Source organism: Garra rufa, chromosome 8 (genome assembly GCF_049309525.1).
Source record: "Garra rufa chromosome 8, GarRuf1.0, whole genome shotgun sequence".
Classification (NCBI taxonomy): Eukaryota; Metazoa; Chordata; class Actinopteri; order Cypriniformes; family Cyprinidae; genus Garra; species Garra rufa.
In genome coordinates this window covers 48840890-48858237 of record NC_133368.1, presented here as the reverse complement: position 1 = coordinate 48858237, position 17348 = coordinate 48840890, and the positions used below count along the sequence as shown (strand labels likewise).

General features: G+C 18.1%; 1 protein-coding gene across 1 annotated transcript in view; it reads left to right on the top strand.

The window, feature by feature from the left end:
• The window catches only part of cog3 (component of oligomeric golgi complex 3), a 53015-nt gene extending 35955 nt beyond the window's left edge, over window positions 1-17060 (top strand). Inside the window, exons 22-23 of the mRNA XM_073845633.1 lie at window positions 14764-14862; window positions 16339-17060. Of these exons, the coding sequence (XP_073701734.1) occupies window positions 14764-14862; window positions 16339-16365 (126 nt within the window). The 3' untranslated portion in view covers window positions 16366-17060. The remainder of the gene's footprint in view (window positions 1-14763; window positions 14863-16338) is intronic.
• Window positions 17061-17348: the final 288 nt, after the last annotated feature.

The following is a 17348-nucleotide window of genomic DNA, read 5'->3' as shown; positions in this document are numbered from 1 at the left end:
ACTTAAATTATTGTTTAGTTTATTATTACACTTTTAGTATTTTTAGGAAAACATTATAATATTTATAAATATATTATAATATTTAGAAATGACTATTATATTTAGAAATGATTTAAAAAATATATATTTTTTAGTAATTTAGTTGTTTGATTTAGTAGTTTTTTATGCCTGTTTAGTAATTTTGTTTGCACTTTTAATATTTTAGTAAAACTAATAATACTAAAATTATTGTTTAGTTTATTATTACACTTTTAGTATTTTTAGGAAAACATTGTAATATTTATAAATATATTATAATATTTAGAATGACATAATTATATTTAGAAATGATTTAAAATATATATTTTTTAGTAATTTAGTTGTTTGATTTAGTAGTTTTTTATGCCTGTTTAGTAATTTTGTTTGCACTTTTAATATTTTAGTAAAACTAATAATACTAAAATTATTGTTTAGTTTATTATTACACTTTTAGTATTTTTAGGAAAACATTGTAATATTTATAAATATATTATAATATTTAGAATGACATAATTATATTTAGAAATGATTTAAAATATATATTTTTTAGTAATTTAGTTGTTTGATTTAGTAGTTTTTTATGCCTGTTTAGCTAATTTTGTTTGCACTTTTAATATTTTAGTAAAACTAATAATACTAAAATTATTGTTTAGTTTATTTTTACACTTTTAGTATTTTTAGGAAAACATTATAATATTTAGAAATGATTTAAAAAATATATTTTTTTTAGTAATTTAGTTGTTTGATTTAGTAGTTTTTTCTGCCTGTTTAGTTCATTTTGTTTGCACTTTTAATATTTTAGTAAAACTAATAATACTAAAATTATTGTTTAGTTTATTATTACACTTTTAGTATTTTTAGGAAAACATTATAATATTTATAAATATATTATAATATTTAGAAATGACATTATAATATTTAGAAATGATTTAAAAAATATATTTTTTTAGTAATTTAGTTGTTTGATTTAGTAGTTTTTTATGCCTGTTTAGTAATTTTGTTTGCACTTTTAATATTTTAGTAAAACTAATAATACTAAAATTATTGTTTAGTTTATTATTACACTTTTAGTATTTTTAGGAAAACATTATAATATTTAGAAATGATTTAAAAAATATATTTTTTTGTAATTTAGTTGTTTGATTTAGTAGTTTTTTTATGCCTGTTTAGTTAATTTTGTTTGCACTTTTAATATTTTAGTAAAACTAATAATACTAAAATTATTGTTTAGTTTATTATTACACTTTTAGTATTTTTAGGAAAACATTATAATATTTATAAATATATTATAATATTTAGAAATGACTGTTATATTTAGAAATTATTTAAAAAATATATTTTTTTAGTAATTTAGTTGTTTGATTTAGTAGTTTTTTATGCCTGTTTAGTAATTTTGTTTGCACTTTTAATATTTTAGTAAAACTAATAATACTAAAATTATTGTTTAGTTTATTATTACACTTTTAGTATTTTTAGGAAAACATTATAATATTTAGAAATGATTTAAAAAATATATTTTTTTAGTAATTTAGTTGTTTGATTTAGTAGTTTTTTATGCCTGTTTAGTCATTTTGTTTGCACTTTTAATATTTTAGTAAAACTAATAATACTAAAATTATTGTTTAGTTTATTATTACACTGTTAGTATTTTTAGGAAAACATTTTAATATTTATAAATATGATATTATAATATTTAGAAATGATTTAAAAATATATATTTTTTGTAATTTAGTTGTTTGATTTAGTAGTTTTTTATGCCTGTTTAGTTAATTTTGTTTGCACTTTTAATATTTTAGTAAAACTAATAATACTAAAATTATTGTTTAGTTTATTATTACACTGTTAGTATTTTTAGGAAAACATTATAATATTTAGAAATGATTTTAAAAATATATTTTTTAGTAATTTAGTTGTTTGATTTAGTATTTTTTTCTGCCTGTTTAGTTCATTTTGTTTGCACTTTTAATATTTTAGTAAAACTAATAATACTTAAATTATTGTTTAGTTTATTATTACACTTTTAGTATTTTTAGGAAAACATTATAATATTTAGAAATGATTTAAAAAATATATTTTTTTAGTAATTTAGTTGTTTGATTTAGTAGTTTTTTATGCCTGTTTAGTTCATTTTGTTTGCACTTTTAATATTTTAGTAAAACTAATAATACTAAAATTATTGTTTAGTTTATTATTACACTTTTAGTATTTTTAGGAAAACATTGTAATATTTATAAATATATTATAATATTTAGAAATGACATAATTATATTTAGAAATTATTTAAAAAATATATATTTTTAGTAATTTAGTTGTTTGATTTAGTAGTTTTTTATGCCTGTTTAGTAATTTTGTTTGCACTTTTAATATTTTAGTAAAACTAATAATACTAAAATTATTGTTTAGTTTATTATTACACTGTTAGTATTATTAGGAAAACATTATAATATTTAGAAATGATTTTAAAAATATATTTTTTAGTAATTTAGTTGTTTGATTTAGTAGTTTTTTCTGCCTGTTTAGTAATTTTGTTTGCACTTTTAATATTTTAGTAAAACTAATAATACTAAAATTATTGTTTAGTTTATTATTACACTGTTAGTATTATTAGGAAAACATTATAATATTTAGAAATGATTTTAAAAATATATTTTTTAGTAATTTAGTTGTTTGATTTAGTAGTTTTTTCTGCCTGTTTAGTAATTTTGTTTGCACTTTTAATATTTTAGTAAAACTAATAATACTAAAATTATTGTTTAGTTTATTATTACACTTTTAGTATTTTTAGGAAAACATTATAATGTTTATAAATATATTATAATATTTAGAAATGACATTATAATATTTAGAAATGATTTAAAAAATATATTTTTTTAGTAATTTAGTTGTTTGATTTAGTAGTTTTTTATGCCTGTTTAGTAATTTTGTTTGCACTTTTAATATTTTAGTAAAACTAATAATACAAAAATTATTGTTTAGTTTATTATTACACTTTTAGTATTTTTAGGAAAACATTATAATATTTAGAAATGATTTAAAAAATATATATTTTTTGTAATTTAGTTGTTTGATTTAGTAGTTTTTTATGCCTGTTTAGTTAATTTTGTTTGCACTTTTAATATTTTAGTAAAACTAATAATACTAAAATTATTGTTTAGTTTATTATTACACTTTTAGTATTTTTAGGAAAACATTATAATATTTAGAAATGATTTAAAAATATATATTTTTAGTAATTTAGTTGTTTGATTTAGTAGTTTTTTATGCCTGTTTAGTAATTTTGTTTGCACTTTTAATATTTTAGTAAAACTAATAATACTAAAATTATTGTTTAGTTTATTATTACACTTTTAGTATTTTTAGGAAAACATTATAATATTTAGAAATGATTTAAAAATATATATTTTTAGTAATTTAGTTGTTTGATTTAGTAGTTTTTTATGCCTGTTTAGTAATTTTGTTTGCACTTTTAATATTTTAGTAAAACTAATAATACTAAAATTATTGTTTAGTTTATTATTACACTTTTAGTATTTTTAGGAAAACATTATAATATTTAGAAATGATTTAAAAATATATATTTTTAGTAATTTAGTTGTTTGATTTAGTAGTTTTTTATGCCTGTTTAGTAATTTTGTTTGCACTTTTAATATTTTAGTAAAACTAATAATACTAAAATTATTGTTTAGTTTATTATTACACTTTTAGTATTTTTAGGAAAACATTATAATATTTATAAATATATTATAATATTTAGAAATGACTTTATTATATTTAGAAATGATTTAAAAAATATATATTTTTAGTAATTTAGTTGTTTGATTTAGTAGTTTTTTATGCCTGTTTAGTAATTTTGTTTGCACTTTTAATATTTTAGTAAAACTAATAATACAAAAATTATTGTTTAGTTTATTATTACACTGTTAGTATTTTTAGGAAAACATTATAATATTTATAAATATGATATTATAATATTTAGAAATGACATTATTATATTTAGAAATGATTTAAAAAATATATTTTTTTAGTAATTTAGTTGTTTGATTTAGTAGTTTTTTATGCCTGTTTAGTAATTTTGTTTGCACTTTTAATATTTTAGTAAAACTAATAATACTAAAATTATTGTTTAGTTTATTATTACACTTTTAGTATTTTTAGGAAAACATTATAATATTTAGAAATGATTTAAAAATATATATTTTTAGTAATTTAGTTGTTTGATTTAGTAGTTTTTTATGCCTGTTTAGTAATTTTGTTTGCACTTTTAATATTTTAGTAAAACTAATAATACTAAAATTATTGTTTAGTTTATTATTACACTTTTAGTATTTTTAGGAAAACATTATAATATTTATAAATATGATATTATAATATTTAGAAATGACATTATTATATTTAGAAATGATTTAAAAAATATATTTTTTTAGTAATTTAGTTGTTTGATTTAGTAGTTTTTTATGCCTGTTTAGTTAATTTTGTTTGCACTTTTAATATTTTAGTAAAACTAATAATACTAAAATTATTGTTTAGTTTATTATTACACTTTTAGTATTTTTAGGAAAACATTATAATATTTAGAAATGATTTAAAAATATATATTTTTAGTAATTTAGTTGTTTGATTTAGTAGTTTTTTATGCCTGTTTAGTAATTTTGTTTGCACTTTTAATATTTTAGTAAAACTAATAATACTAAAATTATTGTTTAGTTTATTATTACACTTTTAGTATTTTTAGGAAAACATTATAATATTTAGAAATGATTTAAAAAATATTTTTTTTTAGTAATTTAGTTGTTTGATTTAGTAGTTTTTTTATGCCTGTTTAGCTAATTTTGTTTGCACTTTTAATATTTTAGTAAAACTAATAATACTAAAATTATTGTTTAGTTTATTATTACACTTTTAGTATTTTTAGGAAAACATTATAATATTTAGAAATGATTTAAAAAATATTTTTTTTTAGTAATTTAGTTGTTTGATTTAGTAGTTTTTTATGCCTGTTTAGTTCATTTTGTTTGCACTTTTAATATTTTAGTAAAACTAATAATACTAAAATTATTGTTTAGTTTATTATTACACTTTTAGTATTTTTAGGAAAACATTATAATATTTAGAAATATATTATAATGTTTAGAAATGACATTATAATATTTAGAAATGATTTAAAAAAATATATATTTTTTAGTAATTTAGTTGTTTGATTTAGTAGTTTTTTATGCCTGTTTAGTAATTTTGTTTGCACTTTTAATATTTTAGTAAAACTAATAATACTAAAATTATTGTTTAGTTTATTATTACACTTTTAGTATTTTTAGGAAAACATTATAATATTTATAAATATATTATAATATTTAGGAATGACATTATAATATTTAGAAATGATTTAAAAATATATATATTTTTTAGTAATTTAGTTGTTTGATTTAGTAGTTTTTTATGCCTGTTTAGTAATTTTGTTTGCACTTTTAATATTTTAGTAAAACTAATAATACTAAAATTATTGTTTAGTTTATTATTACGCTGTTAGTATTTTTAGGAAAACATTATAATATTTAGAAATGATTTAAAAAATATATTTTTTTAGTAATTTAGTTGTTTGATTTAGTAGTTTTTTATGCCTGTTTAGTTAATTTTGTTTGCACTTTTAATATTTTAGTAAAACTAATAATACTAAAATTATTGTTTAGTTTATTATTACACTGTTAGTATTTTTAGGAAAACATTATAATATTTATAAATATATTATAATATTTAGAAATGACATTATAATATTTAGAAATTATTTAAAAAATATTTTTTTTTAGTAATTTAGTTGTTTGATTTAGTAGTTTTTTATGCCTGTTTAGTTAATTTTGTTTGCACTTTTAATATTTTAGTAAAACTAATAATACTAAAATTATTGTTTAGTTTATTATTACACTGTTAGTATTTTTAGGAAAACATTATAATATTTAGAAATGATTTAAAAAATATATTTTTTTAGTAATTTAGTTGTTTGATTTAGTAGTTTTTTATGCCTGTTTAGTTAATTTTGTTTGCACTTTTAATATTTTAGTAAAACTAATAATACTAAAATTATTGTTTAGTTTATTATTACACTTTTAGTATTTTTAGGAAAACATTATAATATTTAGAAATGATTTAAAAAATATATTTTTTTTTAGTAATTTAGTTGTTTGATTTAGTAGTTTTTTTATGCCTGTTTAGTAATTTTGTTTGCACTTTTAATATTTTAGTAAAACTAATAATACTAAAATTATTGTTTAGTTTATTATTACACTTTTAGTATTTTTAGGAAAACATTATAATATTTAGAAATGATTTAAAAAATATATTTTTTTAGTAATTTAGTTGTTTGATTTAGTAGTTTTTTATGCCTGTTTAGTTAATTTTGTTTGCACTTTTAATATTTTAGTAAAACTAATAATACTAAAATTATTGTTTAGTTTATTATTACACTGTTAGTATTTTTAGGAAAACATTATAATATTTAGAAATGATTTAAAAAATATATTTTTTTAGTAATTTAGTTGTTTGATTTAGTAGTTTTTTATGCCTGTTTAGTTAATTTTGTTTGCACTTTTAATATTTTAGTAAAACTAATAATACTAAAATTATTGTTTAGTTTATTATTACACTGTTAGTATTTTTAGGAAAACATTTTAATATTTATAAATATGATATTATAATATTTAGAAATGATTTAAAAATATATATTTTTTGTAATTTAGTTGTTTGATTTAGTAGTTTTTTATGCCTGTTTAGTTAATTTTGTTTGCACTTTTAATATTTTAGTAAAACTAATAATACTAAAATTATTGTTTAGTTTATTATTACACTTTTAGTATTTTTAGGAAAACATTATAATATTTAGAAATGATTTAAAAAATATATTTTTTTAGTAATTTAGTTGTTTGATTTAGTAGTTTTTTATGCCTGTTTAGTTAATTTTGTTTGCACTTTTAATATTTTAGTAAAACTAATAATACTAAAATTATTGTTTAGTTTATTATTACACTGTTAGTATTTTTAGGAAAACATTATAATATTTAGAAATGATTTAAAAAATATATTTTTTTAGTAATTTAGTTGTTTGATTTAGTAGTTTTTTATGCCTGTTTAGTTAATTTTGTTTGCACTTTTAATATTTTAGTAAAACTAATAATACTAAAATTATTGTTTAGTTTATTATTACACTGTTAGTATTTTTAGGAAAACATTTTAATATTTATAAATATGATATTATAATATTTAGAAATGATTTAAAAATATATATTTTTTGTAATTTAGTTGTTTGATTTAGTAGTTTTTTATGCCTGTTTAGTTAATTTTGTTTGCACTTTTAATATTTTAGTAAAACTAATAATACTAAAATTATTGTTTAGTTTATTATTACACTTTTAGTATTTTTAGGAAAACATTGTAATATTTATAAATATATTATAATATTTAGAAATGACATAATTATATTTAGAAATTATTTAAAAAATATATATTTTTAGTAATTTAGTTGTTTGATTTAGTAGTTTTTTATGCCTGTTTAGTAATTTTGTTTGCACTTTTAATATTTTAGTAAAACTAATAATACTTAAATTATTGTTTAGTTTATTATTACACTGTTAGTATTTTTAGGAAAACATTATAATATTTAGAAATGATTTAAAAATATATATTTTTTTTTAGTAATTTAGTTGTTTGATTTAGTAGTTTTTTATGCCTGTTTAGTAATTTTGTTTGCACTTTTAATATTTTAGTAAAACTAATAATACTAAAATTATTGTTTAGTTTATTATTACACTGTTAGTATTATTAGGAAAACATTATAATATTTAGAAATGATTTTAAAAATATATTTTTTAGTAATTTAGTTGTTTGATTTAGTAGTTTTTTCTGCCTGTTTAGTTCATTTTGTTTGCACTTTTAATATTTTAGTAAAACTAATAATACTAAAATTATTGTTTAGTTTATTATTACACTTTTAGTATTTTTAGGAAAACATTATAATATTTATAAATATATTATAATATTTAGAAATGACTTTATTATATTTAGAAATGATTTAAAAAATATATTTTTTTAGTAATTTAGTTGTTTGATTTAGTAGTTTTTTATGCCTGTTTAGTAATTTTGTTTGCACTTTTAATATTTTAGTAAAACTAATAATACTAAAATTATTGTTTAGTTTATTATTACACTTTTAGTATTTTTAGGAAAACATTATAATATTTAGAAATGATTTTAAAAATATATTTTTTAGTAATTTAGTTGTTTGATTTAGTATTTTTTTCTGCCTGTTTAGTTCATTTTGTTTGCACTTTTAATATTTTAGTAAAACTAATAATACTAAAATTATTGTTTAGTTTATTATTACACTTTTAGTATTTTTAGGAAAACATTGTAATATTTATAAATATATTATAATATTTAGAAATGACATAATTATATTTAGAAATTATTTAAAAATATATATTTTTAGTAATTTAGTTGTTTGATTTAGTAGTTTTTTATGCCTGTTTAGTAATTTTGTTTGCACTTTTAATATTTTAGTAAAACTAATAATACTTAAATTATTGTTTAGTTTATTATTACACTGTTAGTATTTTTAGGAAAACATTATAATATTTAGAAATGATTTAAAAATATATATTTTTTTTTAGTAATTTAGTTGTTTGATTTAGTAGTTTTTTATGCCTGTTTAGTAATTTTGTTTGCACTTTTAATATTTTAGTAAAACTAATAATACTAAAATTATTGTTTAGTTTATTATTACACTGTTAGTATTATTAGGAAAACATTATAATATTTAGAAATGATTTTAAAAATATATTTTTTAGTAATTTAGTTGTTTGATTTAGTAGTTTTTTCTGCCTGTTTAGTTCATTTTGTTTGCACTTTTAATATTTTAGTAAAACTAATAATACTAAAATTATTGTTTAGTTTATTATTACACTTTTAGTATTTTTAGGAAAACATTATAATATTTATAAATATATTATAATATTTAGAAATGACTTTATTATATTTAGAAATGATTTAAAAAATATATTTTTTTAGTAATTTAGTTGTTTGATTTAGTAGTTTTTTATGCCTGTTTAGTAATTTTGTTTGCACTTTTAATATTTTAGTAAAACTAATAATACTAAAATTATTGTTTAGTTTATTATTACACTGTTAGTATTTTTAGGAAAACATTATAATATTTAGAAATGATTTAAAAAATATATTTTTTTAGTAATTTAGTTGTTTGATTTAGTAGTTTTTTTTATGCCTGTTTAGTAATTTTGTTTGCACTTTTAATATTTTAGTAAAACTAATAATACTAAAATTGTTTAGTTTATTATTACACTTTTAGTATTTTTAGGAAAACATTATAATATTTAGAAATGATTTTAAAAATATATATTTTTTGTAATTTAGTTGTTTGATTTAGTAGTTTTTTATGCCTATTTAGCTAATTTTGTTTGCACTTAATATTTTAGTAAAACTAATAATACTTAAATTATTGTTTAGTTTATTATTACACTGTTAGTATTTTTAGGAAAACATTATAATATTTATAAATGATTTTAAAAATATATTTTTTAGTAATTTAGTTGTTTGATTTAGTATTTTTTTCTGCCTGTTTAGTTCATTTTGTTTGCACTTTTAATATTTTAGTAAAACTAATAATACTAAAATTATTGTTTAGTTTATTATTACACTTTTAGTATTTTTAGGAAAACATTATATTTAGAAATGATTTAAAAAATATATTTTTTTAGTAATTTAGTTGTTTGATTTAGTAGTTTTTTTATGCCTGTTTAGTAATTTTGTTTGCACTTTTAATATTTTAGTAAAACTAATAATACTAAAATTATTGTTTAGTTTATTATTACACTTTTAGTATTTTTAGGAAAACATTATATTTAGAAATGATTTAAAAAATATATTTTTTTTAGTAATTTAGTTGTTTGATTTAGTAGTTTTTTATACCTGTTTAGTTAATTTTGTTTGCACTTTTAATATTTTAGTAAAACTAATAATACTAAAATTATTGTTTAGTTTATTATTACACTTTTAGTATTTTTAGGAAAACATTATAATGTTTATAAATATATTATAATATTTAGAAATGACTTTATTATATTTAGAAATGATTTAAAAAATATATATTTTTTAGTAATTTAGTTGTTTGATTTAGTAGTTTTTTTATGCCTGTTTAGTTAATTTTGTTTGCACTTAATATTTTAGTAAAACTAATAATACTAAAATTATTGTTTAGTTTATTATTACACTTTTAGTATTTTTAGGAAAACATTATAATGTTTATAAATATATTATAATATTTAGAAATGACTGTTATATTTAGAAATTATTTAAAAAATATATTTTTTTTAGTAATTTAGTTGTTTGATTTAGTAGTTTTTTATGCCTGTTTAGTTAATTTTGTTTGCACTTAATATTTTAGTAAAACTAATAATACAAAAATTATTGTTTAGTTTATTATTACACTTTTAGTATTTTTAGGAAAACATTATAATATTTATAAATATATTATAATATTTAGAAATGACTTTATTATATTTAGAAATGATTTAAAAATACATTTTTTTAGTAATTTAGTTGTTTGATTTAGTAGTTTTTTATGCCTGTTTAGTAATTTTGTTTGCACTTTTAATATTTTAGTAAAACTAATAATACTAAAATTATTGTTTAGTTTATTATTACACTTTTAGTATTTTTAGGAAAACATTATAATATTTAGAAATGATTTAAAAAATATATTTTTTTTAGTAATTTAGTTGTTTGATTTAGTAGTTTTTTATGCCTGTTTAGTTAATTTTGTTTGCACTTTTAATATTTTAGTAAAACTAATAATACTAAAATTATTGTTTAGTTTATTATTACACTTTTAGTATTTTTAGGAAAACATTATAATGTTTATAAATATATTATAATATTTAGAAATGACTGTTATATTTAGAAATTATTTAAAAAATATATTTTTTTAGTAATTTAGTTGTTTGATTTAGTAGTTTTTTTATGCCTGTTTATTTAATTTTGTTTGCACTTTTAATATTTTAGTAAAACTAATAATACTAAAATTATTGTTTAGTTTATTATTACACTTTTAGTATTTTTAGGAAAACATTATAATATTTATAAATATATTATAATATTTAGAAATGACTTTATTATATTTAGAAATGATTTTAAAAATATATTTTTTTAGTAATTTAGTTGTTTGATTTAGTAGTTTTTTCTGCCTGTTTAGTAATTTTGTTTGCACTTTTAATATTGTAGTAAAACTAATAATACTAAAATTATTGTTTAGTTTATTATTACACTTTTACTATTTTTAGGAAAACATTATAATATTTAGAAATGATTTAAAAAATATATATTTTTAGTAATTTAGTTGTTTGATTTAGTAGTTTTTTATGCCTGTTTAGTAATTTTGTTTGCACTTTTAATATTGTAGTAAAACTAATAATACTAAAATTATTGTTTAGTTTATTATTACACTTTTAGTATTTTTAGGAAAACATTATAATATTTAGAAATGATTTAAAAAATATATATTTTTAGTAATTTAGTTGTTTTATTTAGTAGTTTTTTATGCCTGTTTAGTTAATTTTGTTTGCACTTTTAATATTTTAGTAAAACTAATAATACAAAAATTATTGTTTAGTTTATTATTACACTTTTAGTATTTTTAGGAAAACATTATAATATTTATAAATATATTATAATATTTAGAAATGACATTATAATATTTAGAAATGATTTAAAAAATATATTTTTTTAGTAATTTAGTTGTTTGATTTAGTAGTTTTTTATGCCTGTTTAGTAATTTTGTTTGCACTTTTAATATTTTAGTAAAACTAATAATACTAAAATTATTGTTTAGTTTATTATTACACTTTTAGTATTTTTAGGAAAACATTATAATATTTAGAAATGATTTAAAAAATATATTTTTTTAGTAATTTAGTTGTTTGATTTAGTAGTTTTTTCTGCCTGTTTAGTTCATTTTGTTTGCACTTTTAATATTTTAGTAAAACTAATAATACTAAAATTATTGTTTAGTTTATTATTACACTTTTAGTATTTTTAGGAAAACATTATAATATTTATAAATATATTATAATATTTAGAAATGACATTATAATATTTAGAAATGATTTAAAAAATATATTTTTTTAGTAATTTAGTTGTTTGATTTAGTAGTTTTTTATGCCTGTTTAGTAATTTTGTTTGCACTTTTAATATTTTAGTAAAACTAATAATACTAAAATTATTGTTTAGTTTATTATTACACTTTTAGTATTTTTAGGAAAACATTATAATATTTAGAAATGATTTAAAAAATATATTTTTTTGTAATTTAGTTGTTTGATTTAGTAGTTTTTTTATGCCTGTTTAGTTAATTTTGTTTGCACTTTTAATATTTTAGTAAAACTAATGATACTAAAATTATTGTTTAGTTTATTATTACACTGTTAGTATTTTTAGGAAAACATTATAATATTTATAAATATATTATAATATTTAGAAATGACTGTTATATTTAGAAATTATTTAAAAAATATATTTTTTTAGTAATTTAGTTGTTTGATTTAGTAGTTTTTTATGCCTGTTTAGTAATTTTGTTTGCACTTTTAATATTTTAGTAAAACTAATAATACTAAAATTATTGTTTAGTTTATTATTACACTTTTAGTATTTTTAGGAAAACATTATAATATTTAGAAATGATTTAAAAAATATATTTTTTTAGTAATTTAGTTGTTTGATTTCGTAGTTTTTTATGCCTGTTTAGTTAATTTTGTTTGCACTTTTAATATTTTAGTAAAACTAATAATACTAAAATTATTGTTTAGTTTATTATTACACTGTTAGTATTTTTAGGAAAACATTATAATATTTATAAATATATTATAATATTTAGAAATCACTGTTATATTTAGAAATTATTTAAAAAATATATATTTTTTAGTAATTTAGTTGTTTTATTTAGTAGTTTTTTATGCCTGTTTAGTCATTTTGTTTGCACTTTTAATATTTTAGTAAAACTAATAATACTTAAATTTTTGTTTAGTTTATTATTACACTTTTAGTATTTTTAGGAAAACATTATAATATTTATAAATATATTATAATATTTAGAAATGACATTATAATATTTAGAAATGATTTAAAATATATATATTTTTTAGTAATTTAGTTGTTTTATTTAGTAGTTTTTTATGCCTGTTTAGTCATTTTGTTTGCACTTTTAATATTTTAGTAAAACTAATAATACTTAAATTTTTGTTTAGTTTATTATTACACTTTTAGTATTTTTAGGAAAACATTATAATATTTATAAATATATTATAATATTTAGAAATGACATTATAATATTTAGAAATGATTTAAAATATATATATTTTTTAGTAATTTAGTTGTTTTATTTAGTAGTTTTTTATGCCTGTTTAGTCATTTTGTTTGCACTTTTAATATTTTAGTAAAACTAATAATACTTAAATTATTGTTTAGTTTATTATTACACTTTTAGTATTTTTAGGAAAACATTATAATATTTATATATATGATATTATAATATTTATAAATGACATTATAATATTTAGAAATGATTTAAAAATATATTTTTTTAGTAATTTAGTTGTTTGATTTAGTAGTTTTTTTATGCCTGTTTAGTAATTTTGTTTGCACTTTTAATATTTTAGTAAAACTAATAATACAAAAATTGTTTAGTTTATTATTACACTTTTAGTATTTTTAGGAAAACATTATAATATTTATAAATATATTATAATATTTAGAAATGACATTATAATATTTAGAAATGATTTAAAAAATATATTTTTAGTAATTTAGTTGTTTTATTTAGTAGTTTTTTATGCCTGTTTAGTCATTTTGTTTGCACTTTTAATATTTTAGTAAAACTAATAATACTTAAATTATTGTTTAGTTTATTATTACACTTTTAGTATTTTTAGGAAAACATTATAATATTTATATATATGATATTATAATATTTATAAATGACATTATAATATTTAGAAATGATTTAAAAATATATTTTTTTAGTAATTTAGTTGTTTGATTTAGTAGTTTTTTTATGCCTGTTTAGTAATTTTGTTTGCACTTTTAATATTTTAGTAAAACTAATAATACAAAAATTATTGTTTAGTTTATTATTACACTGTTAGTATTTTTAGGAAAACATTATAATATTTATAAATATATTATAATATTTAGAAATGATTTAAAAATATATTTTTTTAGTAATTTAGTTGTTTGATTTAGTAGTTTTTTATGCCTGTTTAGTTAATTTTGTTTGCACTTTTAGTATTTTTATAAAAAAAAAAATGTTTAAATTATTTTTAAAAAAGTACATTTTTAATATTCTATTTTAGTTGTTTTACCATGTATTTCAACTTGTGTAATTTTTTTTCTAATAGTATTTTATTTTTAGTCTCAGTTAGCGATAAAAAAAATTCAGCAAAAATGTGTTGATTTTCAATTAAAAACCATCCAAAAACTGAACGTTCATAGACTTCGTTTAGAACAGTGCAAAAGCTCGAAACACTTGTCTTACAATATGGAGATTGGCAGCAGTTGCTAAAGATGGATTGGTCTGTAACTTTTTAAGGCGGAGCTAAGATAGGAGCAAAGGGTTAGTTGCCTACAATGCAATGCTCACACAGCAGGATAATAATATGAAATGCACTGAATCTAATCAATCACATGCTGTTTCAGAACAACGTCCAGCAAGTTTTCCAGAGACTGCATGCATTTCTGCAGGAGGAGTACAGCGGCGAAGACCTGCAGATCATCGCATGTCCCTCCATGGAACAGGTGCTTTTCCATTCTATATTTAGAGAACATTTTGCCAACATTCCCATCAAGTAAAAACAAAATGTCCAGTTATTTTAAACATTTTGCTTGGTTCTGTGAACATTTAGAAAAAAACATTAAACATTCCATGTTATCATTTTACAAACATTTTGGGAATGTTACTTTTGAATTTTCTCTGAGACATCAAGCTAAATCGTCTCTAGTTAAAAAGTAATAGATTTAAAATGCATTTATTTTATACCAAGTATAGTTCAAGTCTATTAACATATTTACTGATATAAAAGTTGTAATTAAACTTTATTTGAAGTACTATTTCTTAACATTGAGCCTAAAATATGTTTTAATGTCACTGTTATTGAGGATTGTATGATCTTTAAATAATATCTTTAAATGAAAAATATGTAAGGTGTGCCTAAAGTATGCAATAGTTCCACTTTAGCACAATCAGATATACTTAATTATATCTTTAGCTGGATTTCAGCTCTACTTCTGGACAATTGCAGCAACTTGTGACTGGTAGTGTATAAATAAATAAAGTGCTAACATTTAAAGAACATTATTGAACACCATATAACAGAACATATGTCAAATGTTACTGAAGAGTGTTTATTCAACCTTTGAGAAAAAAAGATATACACTGTCAGTCAAATGTTTTTTAACAGTAGGATTTTTAATGTTTTTCAAAGCAGTCTCTTCTGCTGATCTGAAGTACAGCAAAAACAGTAAAATTCTGAAATATTTTTACTATTTAAAATAACTGCTTTCTATTTGATTATATTTTAAAATGTAATTTATTTCTGTGATCAAAGCTGAATTTTCAGCATCATTACTCCAGCCTTCAGTGTCACATGATCCTCCAGAAATCATTCTAATATGCTGATCTGCTGCTCAAAAAAACATTTGCATTATTATTATGTTAAAAACAGCTTAGTAGAATTTTCTTCAGGTTTCTTCGATGAATAGAAAGTTCAGAAGAACAGAATTGATCTCAAATAGAAATCTTTTGTTACAGTATAAAAGTCTTTATCATAACTTTAAAGCGTCCTTGCTAAATAAAAGTATTCATTTCTATCATTTCTTTCCCAGGAAAAAAAAAAAATGATATAGTGTATAATGTTACAAAAGCTTTTTAATTCAGATAAATGCCAATCTTTGGATCATAATAATCTTAATTTAAAAAAAAAAATTAATAGCAAATCAGCATATTAGATTTCTGAAGGATCATGTGACACTGAAGCCTGGAGTAATGATGCTGAAAATTCAGCTTTGAAATCGCAAAAATAAATTACGTTTGAAAATATTTTCAAATAGAAAGCAGTTATTTTAAATAGTAAAAATATTTCGAAATTTTACTGTTTTTGCTGTACTTCAGATCAAATAAATGCAGGCTTGGTGAGCAGAAGACAAATCAACAAAACCATGTGCGTTTTATAATCTCAGTTTGAATTAAAAATCTTTTTGTCTCCTCCAATCCAGATAAGCCTGCTGCTGTCTATGAAATAACACTGGATAAAGTTCTTCCATCCTCAGACAACATCAGCGTTGGGAAAAGAGCTGCAGATCCTCCCCATGAGAGATTTATCCCAAACCCTCCAGAAGATTCTGGAGATAACCACGTCTTTATATCTAAAGACAGTATGCGACCCATTCTGAGCCCTGAACACACTAAAGATGCTCTGCTGCAGGTGCTTGATCCGGTTCTTCTGTTTAGCGTCGATACGAAATCAGTTTGTACAGATATAAATTACAGGAGGACCATCTGTATGTTCGCAGATGAGCACAAACACATATTATCCTCTAGGGGGCGCTGTGTGTTCAAGGCAGAGATCTCAAGGGTAAAAGAGCAGAATTTGATTGAAACAAGGGCAAATAACTGTAAAGGTGAAGGAAATCATGTGCATAACATATTTATTATTTTTAAAGGAGTATTTCACTGAGAAATGTGGATTCTGTTATTATCTGCTCATGCTCGTGTCATTTTTGCCATCATTTACTCACTCTAATGGCATTCCAAAGCTGCTCGCTAAAACTGAACACAACAGAAGAAATTGTGATCAGAAAATACATTCGGCTCCCATTGACTTCCATTGCGTGACCTAAAATATAATGGAAGTCAATGGGAACCAAAATGGTTTGGAACAACATCAGGAGTGAATAAATGATGATAAATTTCATTTTTGGTTACATTATTTCTTGTTTTTTTTCTTCTGATAAACACAAAAAAGGATTGTTGAAGAATCTTCATTAATCTTCTTGTATTGTTCTAAATGACCCAAAAAACACCATAAAAACAAACCATCTATTGTGCATTTTAAAGGCATGAGGGTGAAATAACAATAACGTAATTATGCATACTAATGCATTTCATTCCTTAATTCTGGGAGCTTCGGTTGCATTTTGTGAGCTTGTGTGTCTTTAAAAAAAGAAATACTTACTTTTGGGGCTTTTTATACATAAATCTATAAGTTTTGGTATAACATTGGCTT